At 44.1% G+C, this 21,674-nt stretch overlaps 1 protein-coding gene across 1 annotated transcript in view; it reads right to left on the bottom strand.

Moving 5' to 3' along the window:
- The window catches only part of CACNA1A (calcium voltage-gated channel subunit alpha1 A), a 236,845-nt gene that overhangs the window by 187,484 nt on the left and 27,687 nt on the right, over positions 1-21,674 (bottom strand). Inside the window, exons 2-3 of the mRNA XM_059918274.1 lie at positions 6,684-6,789; positions 4,241-4,380 (exon numbers count right to left, since the gene is read on the bottom strand). Coding sequence (XP_059774257.1) covers positions 4,241-4,380; positions 6,684-6,789 — 246 coding nt within the window. The remainder of the gene's footprint in view (positions 1-4,240; positions 4,381-6,683; positions 6,790-21,674) is intronic.

The raw sequence follows: 21,674 nt of genomic DNA on the forward strand, positions 1-21,674 counted from the left end.
ACTAATGAAAACTACAGACCAGAAAAATATACAAACACACAATTTTGGCATGCAATTTCAGAGGGTTCATGGATCCCATTACTTCCAACTCTGAAGCTATCTGTCTCAAATGAAGAATTTCTCCTCTAGAGGCCCAGCAGATAACAGGAAACTAGAAAAGAAAAGACCACCTTGTTGTAATCAAGGAGCAGATACAAACATCCAAGTAGCAGACTGACTGACCTATTAAATGGCCGCCTTTCAACTTACTGAGCACTTATTGAGACTTACTATATGCTCAGCAGAATGTGAGCTTTCCTAGGTGTTTCAAGAACCATGTTATAAAAAGCCAGGTTTTCTTTAAAATTTAATTTAATTGTTTTTTATTGGGGTATAGTTGTTTTACAATGTTGTGTTAGTTTCTACTGTACAGCGAAGTGGAGTTCCCTGTGCTATATAGCAGGGTCTCATTAGTTATCTATTTTATACATAGTAGTGTACATATGTCAATCCCAATCTCCCAATTCATCCCACCCCCTCCTTCCCCCCTTGGTGTCCATATGTTTGTTCTCTACATCTGTGTCTCTATTTCTGCCTTGCAGACTGGTTCATCTGTACCAATTTTTCTAGATTCCACATATATGCGTTAATATACCTTATTTGTTTTTCTCTTTCTGACTTACTTCACTCTGTATGACAGTCTCTAGGTCCATCCACATCTCTACAAATGACCTAATTTCATTCCTTTTTATGGCTGAGTAATATTCCATTATATATATATGTACCACATCTTCTTTATCCATTCGTCTGTCGATGGGCATTTAGGTTGCTTCCATGACCTGGCTATTGTAAATAGTGCTGCAATGAACACTGGGGTGCATGTGTCTTTAAAAAGCCAGGGGTTTTGGGACTTCCCTGGTGGCACAGTGGTTAAGAATCCACCTGCCAATGCAAGGGACACGGGTTCGAGCCCTGGTCTGGGAGGATCCCACATGCCGCAGAGCAACTAAGCCCGCGCGCCACAACTACTGGGCCTGTGCTCTAGAACCCACGAGCCACAACTACTGAGCCCACGTGCCACACTACTGAAGCCCACGCACCTAGAACCCTGTGCTCTGCAACAAGAGAAGCCCCCGCAATGAGAAGCCCGTGCACCGCAATGAATAGTCCCTGTTCACCACAACTAGAGAAAGCCCACACGCAGCAACGAAGACCCAACGCAGCCAAAAATTAATTAATTAAAAAAAACAAAAAAACAGGGGTTTTTAAGGCTCTTTCCCACCAGCAAGGTCAAGCCAGCTCCTGGCAGCAAAAGTCAGCCCAAGGAAGCATAAATTGGTACAACCACTTTGCAGAGCAATTTGGCAATATCTAGCGAAGCTGGGGATACACACAGTACACAACTCAGCAATTCCACTCCTGGGTATATGCCCTAGAGAAATCCACAGGCAAGATTGAGGAGACAGCTTGGTTCAAAATAGCACAAAACTGGAAACAACCCAAATGGACAAATACATGGTAGACTATTCATACCACAGAATACCATGGAGCAGTAAAAATGGATGAATGGGAACTATTCTTGTCAATCAGATTGACCTCATGTTGAATGCTAAAGGCAGTTTGTAGAAGAAAACATTTATAGAGAAACTTAAGGCATGCATAACAACACATATATACTTCTTATATACTTATGTAGTCAAAATGTAAAATAGGTACCATATATGTCTTATATTCTTACATAAAAGTGTAAATACACAAATGGAAATGATAAACACAAAATTCAGGAAAGTGTTTCTGGATGGAGAGAGAAAGGAGTGGGGCCAGGGAAGGGAATGCAGGGACTTACACTGTATTATAAAGGTTTCATTTTAAAAAAAATTGTTATTGGAGTATAGTTGATTTACAATGTTGTGTTAGTTTCAGGTGTACAGCAAAGTGAATCAGCTATACATATACATATATCCACTCTTTTTTAGATTCTTTTCCCATATAGGTCATTGCAGAGTATGGAGTAGAGCTCCCTGTGCTATATATAAAGGTTTCATTTTGATGGCAGTTTGCCATCTCACCTCCCTGTCCTCACCTCCTCCACTCTTTCCCTCACCCACTCTGCTCCAGGCACGCTGGCCTCTTCACTGTTCATCAAACACACCAGACACAGTTCAGCCTCAGGGCCTTTGCACTTGCTGTTCTCTCTGCCTGGCACTCTCCTCCTTCAGCCATCCTCATGGCTTTTTCACTCACCTCCTCTAGGTTTTCGTTCAAATATCACCTTCGTAATGCAAGTCTTCCCTGACTTCTAGCCCTCCTGCCCATAATACATCCCATCCCTTCTCTGCTTTATTTTTTTCTCTGTAGTTCTCATCAACATCTAACACACTAGATATTCCATTCATGCATGCATTTTGTCTTTCTTCACCACTAGAATGTCAGTTCCACAAGAGGAGGGGCTTTTGTCTGTTTTGTTCACTGCTATGTCCCAGAGCCTGGCACATAGTAGTTGCCCAATAAATACTCATTGAATGAATATTTGCATACACAGGCATTTGTTCTATTATTCTCTACTTATTTTCGAATGTCTGATTATTTTTATTATACATTTTTTAAACTACAACAACAAAGTCAACCGCTGGGCTCTTGCACAGATGAGTTTCCTAGAGAGTGACAAGTGCCCAATGCCATAATATGTCCCAGGAACCTTCCAAGGTCCCAAGCCAAAGAAGTGTGGGCACAGCAAACAGAACTCCCTCAGTAAACACCCAAGCCTGCTAGAGCTAGCCCACAGTGCTCGCAACAGACCACTCAGATCTGAATGCCTCTACTGAAACAGCCCAATATGATACAGTTCCTTCTGTGAGAAGCAACATTGTTCTGAAACAACAGATATGTTCAAAACTTTAATTGTGAGAGCCCAGCCAACACAGCATGGGTACTAAGACCTGTGACATCTGCCAAGAGAGACAGGACCTGGAGCAGCAACAAACCCTAGAGGAGAAATACGATCCCATAGAACAGAACTATGACCCCATGCAGGATAACTATGAGGAACGTCTCCCAATGAACAGGGGTCTTGGAAGAGAAGAAACAAACTTAGCTTGGGAGAGAGGAGTGGGTAAGCAAAGGCGCCAGAAATCATCACAAAATGGTAATGTCTATATTGGGACCTGATAAAGGGCTTTGGGGTCTGTGACAAAGATTGGCTTGCTCTCCACCAAATCCATTTCCGTTTCCTTCTAAACACAGTCTGATGTTTCCCAGCTTCCCTGCAGCGATGTGTGGGCATGTGACTGAATTTTGGCCAAAGGCATATGAGTGAAAGAGGTAACATGCAGGGTCTCAGCCAGGCCCATACAACCTCCCAAATATCACCATCCATGCTCATTTCTCTTCCATGGTTTGATGCAGACAGGCAGACCTGATCTGTGGGTCAACAATAAGGAACCACAATGTAGCAAGGGCCCGGGTCCCTCAAATACTGTGTGGAGGAAAGAAGCCTGCCAATGAGAAACAGCTGTTTTGGTCTTTCAGTGAGTGAGAAATAGACTGCTGTTGTGTTTAAATCATTACTTAGTTTTGGAATTTTTGTTGTTGTTGTTATAGCAGCTAGCGTTACCTTATACAGGGTCCTTGGTGGAAAGTGCATACACATTCCCCTTTCAACTATGGTTCATTGTATCAGATCTGAAAACTCCTCAAAACTGCAGTAACTGCACCTTTCTTAGAATGGTTTTCGCCATAATCCCACCTCAATCTCTTGCACCCAGAAGTCCTCAAAAAACATTTACCAACTTAAAATAAAGGCAGGATATCCCCAAGCAAAGCAAAAGAACCACGCATGCCCAACAGTTAAAAACTTGAGCTCTGGAATCACATAATCTCAGGTTCAAATCCCAGCTTCATCACTTACTAGCTGGGTGATCTCAGATAAGGTCCCTCTGTGCTTCAGATTCCTCAATGGTCACATGGGAATATTAATATTTCCTAATTCATTGGGTTGTTGTGAGTATTAAATGAGAGAATGCACATAAAGCACTTTGGAAGCAGTCAATTCTAATAAGCTATTATTCTAATTGTAACAGAAAGCATCCGCTCTGATATGCAGCTGAGATGAGGCCACTGGGGGGGAGGAAGGCACATGCACATTGAAGAAGAACATGGGGGCTCAGCCTTCCCGAACCCAGCCTGGACCACATCAACCCTTAGGTTTCCAAAGTCCTCGTAATTCAAGATAATTCTACGAAACACAGCACAGGCCACTTACCCTGTTAGCACCACCACGAAGTCCATCACATTCCAACCATTCCTCAAGTAAGAGCCTTTATGGAAGGCAAACCCAAGGGCAATGATTTTAATTCCAGCCTCAAAACAAAAAATTCCAATGAAGTATGGTTCTGTGTCATCCTGGAAGGGAGAAAAGGTAAGGTCAGTGTCTTTGGCTTGGCAGAGGGTGGCATGAACAGGGAACCAGCCCACTCAGGTAAGTGTACCCACTTCCCCTCACCTCTCCTGACCTTCCAGCACTCACCGCCCTCCACTGCATCCTGCCTGGAGTTACTCTGTCCAAAGGCTTTTGCAAGAAAAACAGAAACATGGAGAAGACACCTCCTTCTTTCCTTTTGGCCAACTTTACACACTACTTGGCCAAACAGGATTGTTTGTTTGGATGTGAGCTGTTCAGTAGGGCGGCCACATGTGGCTACTTAAATTTAAATGAATTTAAATGAAATAAAATGAAATATTCAGTTCTGCAGTCACACTAGCCACATTTCCAGTGGCTACCATATTGGACAGTGCAGACGTAGGACATTTCTATCACTGCAGAAAGTTCTACAAGAAAGCACTTGTTTAGAACATTTACTTGTCACCTATATCATTCAGGCCCTTGTCCTTGGCCCCTGTGCACTGACCTCACCCCCAAATCTGACACTTGCGATGGTTCGAAGCTGGTATGCACCAGTACAGCTGTTCAGGTTGCTAAAATATTGGAATCAATGCTTCTGCACTGGCTCGCAAATGGCCAATGTCCCAACTCCCAGCCCCCTGCCAGACCTCCTGCCAGATCTGGCTTCCAGCTGATAGTCTATAGTACTTGGAATTAAGCTATAAGCTCCGCTCCATCAGAGAGCCCCTACATGGATGTTTCCCCATGTGTTATGGCAATGTTTCTCAAGCTTCAATCATTTGCATTCTGCTTTCATAAGTCTTTCCATGCCAGCTTGCCACCAGTACTACCATTTGTTTACTATTCTTTCAAGGGACTCTTTTTACATAGCTTGATTGTAAGCAAAAACAAACAAAAAAGTCCTGAAATCACAGTTTTTCTGGACTAGTTATCTATTTTTAGGATTCACATTATAATATGTAACTATTAAAATTTAAAAGCCTTGAGATCATTGATGCTTTGTGGATTAGGAATGAGTGGATTCTAACATCTCTCTCTCCCTACACTTGAGTTATGACAGCTGGCTTTGAAATGGTGATGGAAAGGAGAGGGGTCTCCTTCTTGGCACTGTCAGAATGCCAGGAGGGGAACCAGGGGGCTGGGGGATGGCTAGGGGCATCGAGAAAGATCTTAGTACTAGTTTTACAGCTCTGCAGAGTTTCACCAAATCATCAGCTGGATTTTGAATGTCCCTCCAGAGCTGATATTCATATATAGGAAACACTGGGGATAGAAGAACGAGCTAAATGACATCCCAAGCAAGCAACCAGGCAAAAGTCAGAATGTGGGACATTCCTTAGAGCAACTGGACTGGTTTCTGCAGAGTCAACGGCAGAAGGGAAAATAACTGCTTTAGATTAAAAGTCTTAAGCAACATAAAATCTAGACCATGTTTGGGTCTTGGTTCAAATGTCCTGTAAAATGCCATTTCTGAAACAATCACGGATATTTGATTAGTGGCTGGGTCTTCGATGATTCCCAGGAACCACTGTTGTGTTGGGTGTAAACATCTCACTGGGGTGATGTAAGAAAGTGCCCATATTTATTTTTTGGCCATGCCGCATGGCTTGCAGGATCTTAGTTCCCCAACCAGGAATTGAACACAGGTCACAGCAGTGAAAGCACCGAGTCTTAACCACTGGACCGCCAGGGAATCCCCAGAAAGTGCCCATGTTTTTAGCCATGCAGACTTAAGTATATGGCAGTGAACTGACATTTTATCTGGGATTTGCCTTAAAATACTTTGGCCAAGAAAGACAAACCAAGGAAATAAAAAGGGACAGAAAATATGAAATGAGGCAAAATCTTGACAGTTGTTGAATCTGAATGATGGGTTCACGAGGGGTTCACAGTACTGTTCTCTGTGTATTTGTGTATGGTCAACATTTTTCACAAGAATTTTGTTTTGTTTTTATTTTGTAAATTTTATTTATTTATTTGTATTTTTATTTTAATTTTTTTGGATGCGCCTTGGGGTGTTCAAGATCTTAGTTCCCCGACCAGGGTTTGAACCCGAGCCCTGGCAGTGAAAGCGCTGAGTCCTAACCACTGGACGGCTAGGGAATTCCTAAGAATTTTGGGCAGTGAGGGCACCTCTCTCCCCAGATGACTGTGTTCATGAAATTTAGGCTCCCCAGGTAGAGGGCCCACGATCCGGTTCTTGGTGCCAAGACGGAGAGCCCACTCTGCCCTCGGCTCCCAGGGCCACACCAGTTTGCCACCAAAGCAAAGAAGAGACCTCCCCTAGAGAGACCTCACTCACCAGTCGTTCAGACATCGGGGTCTTGTCGTCATCAGGTAGGTGTTGCTCCAGGGCGAGGACAATGCAGTTTGCTATGATGGTGGCTAAAATCATATATTCAAAGGGAGTATCACAGAATTAAGGAAAATCTTTCCAGCTTTGTTTAGGTTCAAAGCACAGTTGAGTGGAAGGTACAGAGATGTCCCATGTGCCCCTGTCCCCCACATAGGCACAGCCTCCCCCGTTATCAACATACCCCCCGAGAGTGGCACATTTGTTATAATCGATGAACCTACATTGACACATCGTGATCACCCAAAGTCCATAGCTTACATGACGGTTCATTCTTGGTGTTGTACACTCCATGAGCCTGAGCAAATGTTTAATGACATGGATCTACCATTATAGCCTGATATAGAGTAGTTTCACTGCCCTGAAAACCTGGCAGATGACTTTGTAAGGAAAATGTGGATAGGCTTCCTCCGTTTCACCTCCAACCTTCATTGGACAAATATTAATTCAGCACCTACTGTGTGTCAGGTCCTGTTCTGGGCACTAGGGACACAGCTGCCATTGTGAAGGAGAAGTGAGTAAGTGAGATAACCACATTATACAGTACATTAAAAGATGGTGAATGCTATAGACAGAAAAAGCAGGAAAGGAGATCGGTGGTTGCAATTTAAAATACAGTAATCATACCAAATGTAAAATAGATAGCTAGTGGGTAGCAGCCGCATAGCACAGGGAGATCAGCTCAGTGCTTTGTGACCACCTAGAGGGGTGAGATAGGGAGGGTGGGAGAGAGACGCAAGAGGGAGGAGATAATGGGGATATATGTATATGTATAGCTGATTCACTTTGTTATAAAGCAGAAACGAACACACCATTGTAAAGCACTTATACTCCAATAAAGATGTTTTAAAAATTATATTCTAAAGCTAAAAACAAAATACAGTAATCAGATCTGATATCAAAAGCATGAGCGGGCTTCCCTGGTGGCGCAGTGGTTGAGAATCTGCCTGCCAATGCGGGGGACATGGGTTCGAGCCCTGGTCTGGGAAGATCCCACATGCCGCAGAGCAACTGGGCCCGTGAGCCACAACTACTGAGCCTGCACGTCTGGAGCCTGTGCTCCGCAACAAGAGAGGCCGCGATAGTGAGAGGCCCGCGCACCGCGATGAGGAGTGGCCCCCGCTCGCCACAACTAGAGAAGGCCCTCGCACAGAAACGAAGACCCAACACAGCCAAAAATAGAAAAATAAATAAATAAATTTAAAAAAAATAAAAGCATGAGCAACAAAAGAAAAAATAGATAAATTGAACTTGGCCAAAATTTAAAATTCTGTGAGCCAAAAGGCATTGTCAGTAAAGTGAAAAAACAAAAACAAAAGCAAAAAACCAACCAACAGAATGAGAGAAAGTACTTGCAAATCAGATATCTGGTAAGGGTCTGGTATCAAAATATATAAAGAACACTTACAACTCAACAACAAAACGATAACCCAATTAAATAATAGGCAAAGGGCTTGAAGAGACATTTCTCCAAAGAGGATTAGGAAAATGCAAATCAAAACCACAATGATTATTTGTATGGAAACATGTTAATATAAATGTTTCAGACATTACATGAAATTTCTAAAAATCTTATATTTGTACTTGTATGGAAATATGTATGGAAATATGTTAATATAAATGTTTCAGACATTAAAAAAAAAAAAAAACAAAAAAAAAAAACCACAATGAGATGCCACTTCACATCCACTAGGATGACGAGAATGAAAAAAACAGAAAACAATAAGTGTTGGTGAGAATGTGACAAATTGGAACCACTGTGCATTGCTGGTGGGAATGTAAAAACAGTGCTGCCACTGAGGAAAGTAGTTTGATGGCTCCTCAAAAAGTTAAAACACAGAATTACCATACGATCCAGCAATTCCACTCCTAGCTATACACCCAAAGAATTGGAAAACCGGTACTCAGATACATGTTCACAGCATCAATATTCACAATAGCCAAAAGGTGGAAAGAGCCCAAATGTCCATCAATGAATGAATAGTTAAACAACATGTGGTATATCCATAGAATGGAATATTATTCAGCCATAAAAAATGAAGTACTAACACATGCTACGATGTGGATGAACCTTGAAAACATTATGCTAAGTCAAAGAAGCCATACACAAAAGACCACATATTGTATGAATTCCATTGATACGAAATGTCCATAACGGGAAAATACACAATCAGAGAGCAGATTGGTGGTTGCCCAGGGCTGGGGGAGGGGAAAACGGTGAGTAGCTGCTTAATGTTTTGGAACTAGATAAAGGTGATAGCTGAACAACCTTCTGAATGTACTGAATGCTACTGAATTAGTCACTTAAAAATGGTTAGTATTGTTCTGTGAATTTCACCTCAATAAAATATAATATGGTGGTCAGGGCAAGTCTCCGAGAAGCAGAGCTTTCAAGATCTGAGGGAGGGAAGGGATGGTCAGTCCATATGGCTATTTCCAGATGTACATTCCCTCTCTCTCTAGGCACAAACTCCTCGCTGGGAGCCCTGGGAACCCTCCTCCGGGTTGACGAGGCTACCAGATAGGCCCACTGGAGGGTCTGCCCTTGGGGGGTGGGGTCTGTCCTGCTCACTTCATATTAGGGCCTGATCTGCTGATCAGTTGGTAAACCAGAATATCCCTGTCCCCCTGCCAGATCTGCAGAAGCACCCTCAGGCCTCTAGCCTTAGTAAACAAAGCTGGCAACTTCTTTTCTTTTCTTTTTTGAATTTAATTTTTGATTTTATATTAGAAGAGAACAAAAGAGGAAGAGAAGAAAAATGACCTACAAAAACAAATCCAAAACAATTAACAAAACGGCAGTAAGAACATACATATCAATAATTCCCTTAAATGGAACGGAAACTAACATAACAAAGCTGGCAATTTCTGAGAAGGAGGTTTAGGTGTGGAGAAATGGATGTTAGAGGGAGAAAGCCATAGGGGTATTGGTTACTCTGGAGCAGGAGTTTCCAACTTCTGCACTACTGACATTTGCGGGTGATCATTCTCTGTGTGTGTGTGTGTGGGGGGGGCTGTCCTGTATGTAGTAGGATGTTAAGCAGCATATCTGGCCGCCACCCACCAGATGCCAGTAGCATCCTCCTCTCCAGTTATGACAGCCAAAACTTACGACAACCAAAAGTCATCTCCAGATATTGCCAAGTATCCCCTGGGAACACTGAAATCCACTGTTTTGCAGAAAGATCAAACAGCATGTCTTGAACTTGGCCATGTTAAACTACTGCCCTCCTCCCAGCTTTCTCTCTTACAAACTTAACTAGCCTCAGTCTCCTGTTTGGCCCTAGGGTTACATTTGGCATCTTGGAAGCTCTGTAAAAACCAAGGGATCTTACAGGCTGGAGGAGGAGTTGGAGCGTCTACCCACTCTCCAGGTGTGAAAACAAAGTCTAAAATAGACGACCTGGGAGTAAGAGTCTAAGTGAGCTGGGAAAACCAGGTCTTCTTTGTCACCAGCTTCAGCCTTTGCCTCCAGCTGAAAGCAGCTGAGCCACGCTCCACGCACACTTTGAAAAGCAAATCCAAGACTCAGGGCAATTTGGGGAGTCAACAAAAACCATTCCTGCTGACGATCCTCTCTGATTGGCTTCCTGCCTCCGAGCTGACAGTCATTAGAAGCACAGAGAACAAAGCTGGGCTGTGTTGCACAAATACTCCGTTCTGTCTCACCCTGCAGCCCAGAAAATAAGAGACAATATTTGTACACAAAGAAGCAATGCCAAGCCCTTCCCTGGCCTCCCCTCGCCGAGGCTTCTGAAGCCATGATTTGAATCCGATGATTTCACTTCCCTTCCCTGCCAACTACCTCCCTGTTAGCTTCTGCGTGAAGCTGCAGCCTCACTTCTCAGGGCCCCCTGTCCTCCTGCCCCTAAACAGCTGGGATGTGACTTCCTTTGCATCAGATTCGAGCTGACGTTCCAGGAAGAGTCCCAGAAGGCCAGGAGCAAGCTGCACTCTTATGGGCTGCATTCTCAGGCTTTCAGTTGGCCGCTGTCACCTGGGTTTCAGACCCAGAGCTCTTGGGTATGACAATGAAGCCTTAGTCAGCATGGGGGCCAACAGAAAGCGCCTGCCCACTCCCACCTTATTTCTTTTTCTCATTTTTTGTCAGACATGGGCACACTGGCTATCAAATGTCATCCCCTCTCTCTCTGCACACACCCATGCGCCCCACCAATGTCCACAGACACACGCCAGATGGGTGCCTGCAACACTGACCTTACACCCTTGCTACTCAACGTGTGATCCACGAACCAACAGCATAGGCAACACCCATTAGAAAAGCAGAATGTCAGGCCCCATGGTGACCTGCTGAGTCAGAACATGCATTTTAGCAAGATCTTCAGGGGCTCTGTGTGCACACTGAAGTTTGGGAAGTGCTGCCTTAGATCTATTTCAGGGGGAGGAGGAGCCCAGGTAATTGTGGCTTTGAGTCATCCAGAAAGAAGTGGGGGCTCGCCTTTTTCCTCCAAGCCTTCTCCTCCATGTTCTGACCCCAGGAGGAGAATTCAGGAGGCCTGGACCAGTCTTCTACCTCCACTGAAGGGGGCTGAAAAGAAACCCAAGATCTTGATGGAACAAGAGTAATGTTGAAGTGAGACAAATAAGCAGCAAAGAAAATTCTGGCTTACTGCACGTGGAAATATGCACAGCCCTCCCATGGCTACCATCTCACTCAGAAGAAAAGTCAAAGTCCTCCCAGCAGCCAGCAAGGTCCTGCATGACCGGCCCCCATCACCTCCCTGCCCTCATCTCCTCCATTCTCCCCCTTGTTCACTCAGCTGCAGCCCCACTGGCCTCCTCCATCTTTCTCAAACACATAAGGCACATTCTACCGCCAGGACCTTTGCACCTGCAATTCTTTCCCCTAGAATGCTCTTCCCTCCACACCCACCAGAGACCCACATGGTTCCCTCCCTCCCTTCTTTTAGGTCTTTTCTCAAAGGTCATATCCTCAGTGAGGCTTTTGCCCCCTTTCCCTGCTTATTTTTTTTCCTTGACCCTTGTCCCCAAACGTCTGCTATGTTTTTCTCCTTTATCTGGTTCACTGTTTCTCTCACCTATTAGACTATAAGCTCTGTGCAAGCAGGGATTTTTGTCTGCTTTATTCTCAGCACCTAAGAGGAGATCTGTTACAGAGTAGGTGCTCAGTAAACACCTGTGGAAGGAAGGAAGAGTGAGTGGGTCTTGCTTTCCACATCTCTCCCCTCACCTCATCATGTGCCAAGTCTCCATGGGCACACTAAGGATACAACCGGCTCCTTGAAATAGGCAATGTTGTGGTTGGTGCACAGACGCAAAGGTGGGGTACTGAGTTCTTGGCACAGGAGTTTCTCTCCCCAAACAGAAGTCAAAGGTAGTCCAGGCAGGGGGAGGTGAGGCTTTCTCAGCCCAACCCTGAGCCGTGCCTGATCCTCCCAATTTAGAAAGCCTGGGTTCTAACTCACAGCTGCGGTGAGCAATGCCTCTGCTAGCTGAGCTGAGCCTTCCCGCTCCCTGATTGGTTCAGGGAGAAAGCACCTGTTTCAGTGGTATCCAGAATAATCAGCCAGCCAAAGAGGCCAAGGAAGGGGTGGGGGGGGGGGTGGATGAAAGGAGAGAAGCATCCCTGGTGGGAGGAAAAGCTGGCTCCTGAAATGGCTCACGGAAGTCAGGCTAGCAAACAGCCCTGCAGGCAAGTGCAGATACACAAAGCTTCTCCCACAATTAGATTGATCAGGACCCACAGAGGCCCCAGAGAGGGGCTGTGTGTGACACTGGAAACGACCAAGTGATTTCTCTGCAGGGAAGAACGGCTGCATCTGTGAACAGGAGCTGCTCAGAACATCAAGGAAAATCAGCTTGTAAAGCTGGTGTGGCTGATGGTTCCAGCCCCTTGGCAAGACCTTGCAGAATGTCCAAATAATTCATCCTTCTGTTTGTGGTACCCCCCATTCCCATCTCATTTCCAGCCTCCTGTGGTTGGTGTGAAAAATCAGATCAGGTTTGTTAACTCATCAAGGTCTTGACACTACCATGGGGGCTGCCTGATGGGTGTGCTCTGAGGAAACGCATACTTCAATGAGTCAACCAAGCAGTTGAGCTTATGGGGAGAAGCCCAGTAGGTCTTATTTTCATGTTAGTTCCATGCTCGTCACAATTACCAGGAAAAGAGTAGGGGATACCAGGGCCCTGAATGTATGGGTGTAGGACATATTCCTTGCCCCGCTAAACATGCCACAATTTAACTCGGCAATAAGATCAACTATTATGGGGCCATAACAGGCACAACAACATAATTACAGCTGCCATTTACTGAGTGCTTCGTTGGGCAGACTAAGCACTCGTTGTTTCAGTTAATTGCTTGCAACAATTCTACAAGGTAGGTTCTATTGCAAGCCCCATTTTCCAGATAAGGAAATTAAGGGTCAGAGTGGATAAATAAATTGCTCAAGGTCATACGTGCAGTAGGGCTCGCTCCAAGATCCAGGCTGGTGGTCCCCACCACAGACCACTCAACAGCTTACCCTTACTTGTTAGAAGGTGGATGTTTCTGCCTTTATTTAAAAATTGGAGTGGGGGTACACCTGGGGTGTTAACCATGGATGAGGCCAACTGGATCAGCCCTCACCTGAGTTCCAACCACTGCCACAATTTAATGCAGTAATTATCAACCACTGCATGCTGGTCCACACCTTCATAAGCCCATCCTGAATGGGTCATGTTAACGAATATTTCAACTTTGAACAATACAAATAGTCTCCCTCGAGTTCTCAGACATTGGCTTCGAACTCTCCAACACGCGGTACTAACCAAAATCAAGCTAGAAAAGAGCTCTCCTCCAGCAGATCAGCTTGAGACTGATGGGTGACGACGCGCTAACAAGGGCAACTCTGGAGCGGCCCGGGATATTTTCAGCACCACGGCCAGCGGCAAGAGGCGCAAGTTTAAATTGCACATCCTCCCAGACAAGGCAAGCTGGGGCAGGGCAAGTAAACCCAGTGTCAAGTATTAACACTCTCTGAGACAATTGCAAAGGCCTACATTTAACATACACAGTAGAGGCATACACATGCAAAAAGATTCATTACGTCAGCAGGAAAATCAAATGAAGAGAAAATGAAAATCCCAACACTAAATAGATTTGATGTGCTGTTTGTTTTTTTAATATTATCCAAGGATTTTCAACACTTTGGTTCTGAAAAGAGAAGTCTATCCAGGGCAGGTAAATCATGCTTCAGCTCAGAAAATTGGAAATATCTGCATGAGAAATCATACAGCAAGGTAGTTGAAAGGGTTTGGGGGTCAGACATGGTTTTGGACTTGGGCAAAGGAGTTTCCTTCCCCAAGCCTCAGCTTCCTCATATATATAATGTGAAAAGTAGCACCTACCTCATAGGGCTGCATGAGAATGGAATGAGTGGATACACACGGTAATACACGCAGAACAGAGCGTGGCATATAGAATGTACTCAGTAAATGTGAGTGTTTTGTTATGGTTTACTCTGGTTCCTGTGAGATTGGGAAGCTTTATATGCTTACGAAAGCATAATACAGGGTTCATCTCATTGTAATCATGCAATCAATGTTCATTATTTTTATTTCAATTGCTGCCACCAGTATTACTAACTTTTCCTATTTCTTTTTTTACCCATGTAAGTCTCATTCCCCTCCCGTCATTGGAGAGCATAAACACCTAGTCTCATCATCACTGATGAGGCTGCCTCTCAAATCTGAAGTGTTTCCAGGAACAAAACACAGTGAATGTGTGTGGTCCACTCTCTGAATATCAGGCTTAAAATAAATGTTGCAAAAATATCCATCAGATATTTCATACAAATGGGATCCTACAATACGTGACCTTTTGTGTCTGGCTTCTTTCACTTAGCATAATGTTCTTGCGGTTCGTCCACATTGTGGCATGTATCCATACTTCACTCATTCTTAAGGCTGAATAATATTCCATTGTACGGATATACCACAATTTGTTTAACCATTCACCCACTTTGGGGCTGTTTCGACATTTTGTTTATCTAGAATAGATTACTGCATAGAGACAGAATGCTGATTTGTGTTTGCCAGGAGCCTGGAGGCGGCAGGAAATGCATAATGGGTACAGGGTTTCCTTTTGGGGTGAGGAAGATATTTTAGAACTAGATAGAGGTGGTGGGTGCACAACATTGTGAGTGTACTAAATGCCACTGAACTGTTCACTTTATTTTTTATTGAGGTATAGCTGATTTGCTGAACTGTTCACTTTAAAATGGGTAATTATGATATGCGAATCTCACCTCTATTTTTAAAAAATCCCTGTTGTTTATCCTTCTCCTTTTTCCCCCCCTTGATTCTCAGAGTTCACCTCATATGCTTTTATTCACTGACTTTTGCAGGTAACTTTTTCCTCAGACAGCCCTCAAGATCCCTTTTTAAAAAAATAAATGGTTTTAATTATAATAGGAATATGTGCTTATGGTATTTTTTTAGTTTTTAAAATGTATAATATATCATTTAAAAAGTGAAAAGCCCTTACACCACCCCGCTTCCCAGAGATAATCAATGTTAGCAGTTTGGTGTTTCTCTCTCAGATTTTCCCCTACACACATTCTTCGCACTGGCTGCTCTCTCGTCTACTTTCCCCCTAGTTAGGAGCAGGGCTTACTCTCTCACCTCCTTCAGGTTGTACTAAAACACCTCCTACACTGTTGGTGGGAATGTAAATTGGTGCAGCCACTATGGAAAACAGTATGGAGGTTCCTTAAGAAACGAAAAATAGAGCTACCATATGATCCAGCAATCCCACTCCTGGGCATATATCCAGAAAAGATGAAAACTCTAATTCGAAAAGATACATGCACCCCAATGTTCATGGCAGCACTATTTACAATAGCCAAGGCATGGAAGCAGCCTAAGTGCCCACCAACAGATGAATAAAGATGTGGTATATACATACAATGGAATACTACACAGCCATAAAAAATAATGAAATATTGCCATTTGCAGCTACATGGATGGACCTAGAGATTATCATACTAAGTGAAATAAGTTAGACAGACAAATATTACTATGTTATCACTTATATGTGGAATCTAAAAAACAATACAAATGAACTTATTTACAAAACTCACGGAGACTCACGTAGAAAACAAACTTATGGTTACCAAAGGGGAAAGTGGGGTGGGGGAAGGGATAAATTAGGAGTATGGGATTAACAAATACATGCCACTATATATAAAATAGATAAACAACAGAATTTACTGTACAGCACAGGGAACTATATTCAATGTCTTGTAATAACTATAGTGGAAAAGAATCTGAAAAAGAATATGCATATATATATCTGAATCACTTTACTGTACACCTGAAACTAACACAATATTGTAAATCAACTATAGTTCAATTAAAAAAAAACATTGTCTTCCCACTGAGGCCTTCCCTGGTTACCAGATCTAAAATCCCAACCCTGTCAACATCTCCACCTCTCTGCCCTGTTTGTTTTTTGCTTGTTTGTTAGTTTTTAGCAACTTTTCACATTAAACAAATTAGGTCATTTATTTGTCTTATTTATGTTGGTCTCCCTCACTGGAATGTCCACCCTAATTGGAGGGAGGTGGGGGGCTAAGGATTTGTCTGACTTGTTCTTGATTGTATGCCCAGCAACTAGGACAGTACTAACACATAATAGGTGCTCAATAAATACTATCAAATGCATGAAAACAAGCATTCCAAATCGTGTTTTCCTTTTACAAAATTGGGATCGTGATACATAACGTTCTGTGATTTGCTGTGCCCTTCACCACAATGGACACGTTTTCCATATCAGTACATTGGACTTCCCCCTTTTAAAAGGCTGTGCAGTATTATTGTGAATGGATGCATCATCATTTATTTACTGTTCTCCTAAATGCTTCCAGTTTGTCTCTATTACAAGCAAAGCTGTGATGAATAATCTGACCACACATCCTTGTGTATCTGTGAGGACTTTTTCTGTGGGATAAATTTCAAGACATGGAATTGCTGGGTTAGAGGGGGTGCAGGGTGCACGCTTGACATTCTCATAGATACTGCCAAATCAACCCTGAGATTCACAGGGCTATATTTTACAGTGTTTTAGGAAGTGAGGTGAGTATGTGTGTTCATTCTGAAATTAAATCCCTGATTTAAATGTAAAAATTGCTCTGTAACAAAAAGTTTAAATGTGGAAGAATTAACATGACTCATGGAAAACACACATACGTACACACACACGCATGCACACACACACAGCAAAATGAAGTTCCCTTAATGAAAAAGAGAAAGGAAAGAAGTACCAAAACAAGTTTTGAGCAGGAGGTATTGGTTAATTTTAAACTCTTGGGGTCTGAGGCTCCAAATAAGGACTGAATACTTCTCTTTGTTTCTCTCTCTCTCTTTTTTCAGGACAGTAGAGTTCCCTGGAGACATCTGAGTGATGTGAGATCTCTGTCTCCTGGTCAGAGAGACATTTACAACCATGTCCCCTGGCATAGTCACTCTACTAAGGCGAAGTCATTCTCCTGTCTCGTTGTACTGTCACCCCTGTGCAGTGGTCAGCGAAACCCTCCATTTCCTCAGCATCTTCTCGATATATTTCATCTACCCCTTGGCTTAAATTCAAACCTGAAAATTCCCTGAAGACCATCAACTCCAAGGCCAAGGGGGCCACTGGCAGCTTCAGATTAGTTTCCCCAAACAATAGGAAAATCCAGCCCAGGGAGACATCTGCCATGATAGCCCTAAGTAAACAGTGAAGCCAAGGAGAAGAGCCCCAAGAAAGCAAGAGAGACAAAGAAGGACCCTCCCAATCCAGGTGAGGTGAAAAAGGTATGTAAGAACCCAGATGAGGTGAGTAAGGCCCCCTCAAACCCAGGTGCAGCCAAGGAGAAGGTCCCCAAGAAAGGCAGGAAGGCCAAGAAATTCCCTCTCCCAAACCACACAAGGCCACACAGGTCTCTCCCAGTGCCACTGGGCTCAGCAGGAAGTCGTCCAAGGTCCAAGCCTCAGCAGCCAAGATGCTGAGGTCCACAGGAAAACAAAAAGCTGGGAGTAAGACTTCAGTAGAGCCTGTAACTATGATCTTCAATTTCCATGTGGCGAGACCACTGTCCGTGCTGGCCCCTTCCATCCCTGATCATTGGAGGACATCCTTACATCCTCATCAATGACCAATGTCAACTCCAAGCCACACACACCCAGTAGTGACACCAGCTACCTCCAGAATGCCCCTTCCCATCATCTTTCTCTTTAAGTACCACTCTCCTCCTCCCAGCTAACTAACTTTTTAAATGCAAACCAACATCCATCCTATGAAGCCCCACAACCTGCTGACCCCACCATTTCTCAGCACTCTCTCCTGCCTTCATCTCCTTCCTTGTCAACCTTACGTAGGTTGGTTATATATCACTCCCTTGCCTCCCTTTCCATCCTGGAAAAAGCCTGTCCTTGGATGAACCCCACCAGTTGCTTTCCCGGGGTCTGTACAGAGTAACATTCCTGAACGAGATCAACGATCTGGGAGGATGACATTGAATTCATGATCCTAAACCTCGAACGGCCATTCAAGAATTAGAGCATCCTAGGTGGAAAAGATACCAGCACCTATTGGTACACTGCTGGGAATAACCCAATTTAGAGAAATAAATATCCTCCCATCATTAGAAACCCCACCCTTGACTTCAAATCTCCCTCCAGCCACCAAACCATTTCACTACTCCCCTTCGTAAAGAAGGAGTTGACTACACATGTTGCCTCCACTTCCTCACCTCAGATTCTTCTTCTACTCTCTCCAGGCTGGCTTCTAGCCCCATCACGTAACCAAAACTCTTATAGTGAGGATCGCCAAAGACCTCCAGGCTGCCCAATCCCAGGACCACTTTTCTGTGCTCAGATTAATTGGTCATGCCCTCCTTTTGTGTTTTCCTACTATCCTTCTTGTCACTATTTCTCTGTTTCCCCTTCTCACTCCCCCTTTTATACTAAATCTCTAAATGTTGGTCTTCCTTGGTGCTCAATCCTAGGCAGTCTTCCATTCTCTGCATCTACTTTCTAGGGAGTCTCATGCATTTTGATGTGTTTTGTCATCTCTTGCTGCCCTTGCCTCCCAAATATCTACTCATTGCTCTGCTCTGTGTCTTGGGAAAAGCAGGACTGACTCTGGTAAACGGCATTACCCAGACTTCCTCGTCTCCTGCCTTCTGGGTGGGTTTGGCCAATGAGAAGCACCAGCAAGATGACTGAAGGAAAAGAGGGGGAGTTGGGATATTTCTTCATCCCATTTCCTCCCTGCTCCAGAGTGAGGTTCTGGCTATGGATGTGTCCTTTTGCACCTTCTCAGAGACATCTCAAACTTCATAGGCAAATCTGTATTCATTTCCTACAGCTGCTGTAATGAATTACCACAAACTGGGTGGCTTAAAGCCCACCCATAAAAACCCATAAAAGAAATTTATTCCCTAACAGTCATACAGGCCAGGAACCCACAATTAAGGTATCGGCAAGCTCCCTCCAAAGGGTTCTAGGGGAGGCCTTTCTTGCTTCTTCCAGCTTCTGGTGGCTCTAGGTGTTTCTTGGCTTGTGGCAACATCACTCCAACCTCTACCCCCATATTCACATGACCTTCTCCTGGGTCTTCTCTCCTCCTCATCTCTTCTAAAAACACTTGTCATAGAATTTGCTCACCATGACATCCTCAGCACCCATCCCAGTGCTGAGCACGTAGCAGGATCCCAATAAATGTCTGTCAAGTGAGCGAATGAATCCCTATCTATTTCATTTCTCTCTATATCTCAACAGCAGTCCTTTCTAAATCTTCCAGCTTCTCCTCTCCCAGCTGTTGCATTGGCAACCCGAGTTAAACAGATTTTCTGGAAAGCCCCAAGTCCCGGATGAAAGCTCCTTCATTTGCTCCCCTATAACACTTCTTCAAATATTTGGGTCTGCCCAGCCTTTTCCTCTGCTGGCCCTGCCATCCATGAAGATTCTCCTTGAGGCTTTATCATTAAAAAATAAACCAATATATTCTCTGCCTCCAAAAGAAGCTTTTACTTTTGCAAACTCTATTGATTTAATCCTAGAGGCTGCTGGCAGCAGAGTCCCAGGAGCTTCATCAATATGACAACACCCAGCGCAGCCGGAACAGCGAGGAACAGCTCAGCCAAGATCTTCTGCTTGGGTCTTCACTGATCCTGACTGAATCTCTCACAGTGATGAAGAAGGATTTACAGTAGGGGACAGGATACTTGCAATTGCTCCAGGATCCTGCTTAGGTGAGCAAAAGGAAACGTCTTCAAGCTCGAGGCACTTCAGAGTTATCTGTTAATTTGCTACTATAGCTGATTCCCAGGGGGTGCTAAGCCAGCAAGAAACCAAAGATAATGGAGGAACACTACAGGTTCTAGAACTTGAGTATAAACTCCCTGGTAGGGTGAGCAGGAGTAGAACAGGCAAAGGGGAGGTGGGGAAAAGGAAGCTGAAGACGGCAAGAGTTAAAACTGAATGAGTTAAAACAGGGGTTCCTTCATCCCTCAGCAGATACTAAGTGATCCGGGAAGGAGAGAAAAAAAAAGTCATAGGAAGAAGGAGGTTGAGGGTGTCTGAATCAATGGCCAGGGGTTTAGAAACCATTCATCTCCCCAAAGGAAAAGTCAAACCATTCTTTCTCTATTTTTATTCAAGATTGAAAAACAGGGAAAGGAAATAGAGTCTCCATAGGAAGAAAGCAAAAGGGAAATAATCTTTGTTAGCTGGAAATTTAAATGAGTATACATACCCCTCATCAGAAAATTGTGCTTAGATATTAGCCCCAGTGCACAGATGATGAATATACGTTCTGAATATTCTACATCCTGCTGCAGTAACAAAAAAACCTCCAAATCTTCGTGACTGAAAACATCACAGGTCTATTTTCTTGCTCATGCTATATGTCCACTGCAGATGAGATGGGGACTTTGTTCTAGGCAATCCTCTCTCCAGCATCTAGTCTGAGGGAGGCTCCCTCTCTGTGCATGTGTGATGGTGGAGGCAAGAAAAAGGGAACATGGTGAATCATACACTGGCTCTTAAAGCTTCTACCCAGAAGTGACACCTGTCACTTCCCCTGACATTCCACTGGCTAAAGCAAGTTACATGACCACGCCTATCTTCCAGGAGGTGGGGAAGAGACACTCTACTGTGTAACCAGAGAAGAACCACAAACAGCAGCTGAGCAAGGTGAAGGATTTCCACTCAGGAAGATTAAATGACTTGCCCAAAGTCAAAACAGCTTCAAAGGTGGCAGAAGTGGGATCAGAATTCAGAACCATATGGGCCATGTTCTGCACATGACAAGACTTGAGAATAAAGTCTAGATAACTGTGAGGATAAATATCAATGCACGCAGCGGGGAGAAGGGACAAGGGAAAATAATGCATTGAGTGAGGGAGAGATGGAAGGAGACAGAAAGCTAACACCAGAGCATAAGTAAAGAGGTCTCATCTTTAGAAACCAAAACACATCACAAACATCAAGAAAGGGATGAAGGGCTTCCCTGGTGGGGCAGTGGTTGAGAATCTGCCTGCCAATGCAGGGTACATGGGTTCGAGCCCTGGTCCGGGAAGATCCCACATGCCGCGGAGCAACTAGGCCCGTGAGCCACAACTACTGAGCCTGCGCGTCTGGAGCCTGTGCTCCGCAACAAGAGAGGCCGCGGTAGTGAGAGGCCCGCGCACTGCGATAAAGAGTGACCCTCGCTTGCCGCAACTAGAGAAAGCCCTCGCACAGAAACGAAGACCCAACACAGCCATAAATAAATAAATAAATTTATTAAAAAAAAAAAAAAAGAAAGGGATGAAGAGCTCACACTTAGAGAGAGAGGTCAACAGCAACAGAGAATGGAGTAGGGATTTGTATGAAGCCACAAGGAAGTGGGGGCACAACCATGGAGAGACCGAGTATGCTTCTTGCTCTTGC

The sequence above is a fragment of the Balaenoptera ricei genome, chromosome 3 (genome assembly GCF_028023285.1).
Source record: "Balaenoptera ricei isolate mBalRic1 chromosome 3, mBalRic1.hap2, whole genome shotgun sequence".
In the NCBI taxonomy this organism is placed as follows: Eukaryota; Metazoa; Chordata; class Mammalia; order Artiodactyla; family Balaenopteridae; genus Balaenoptera; species Balaenoptera ricei.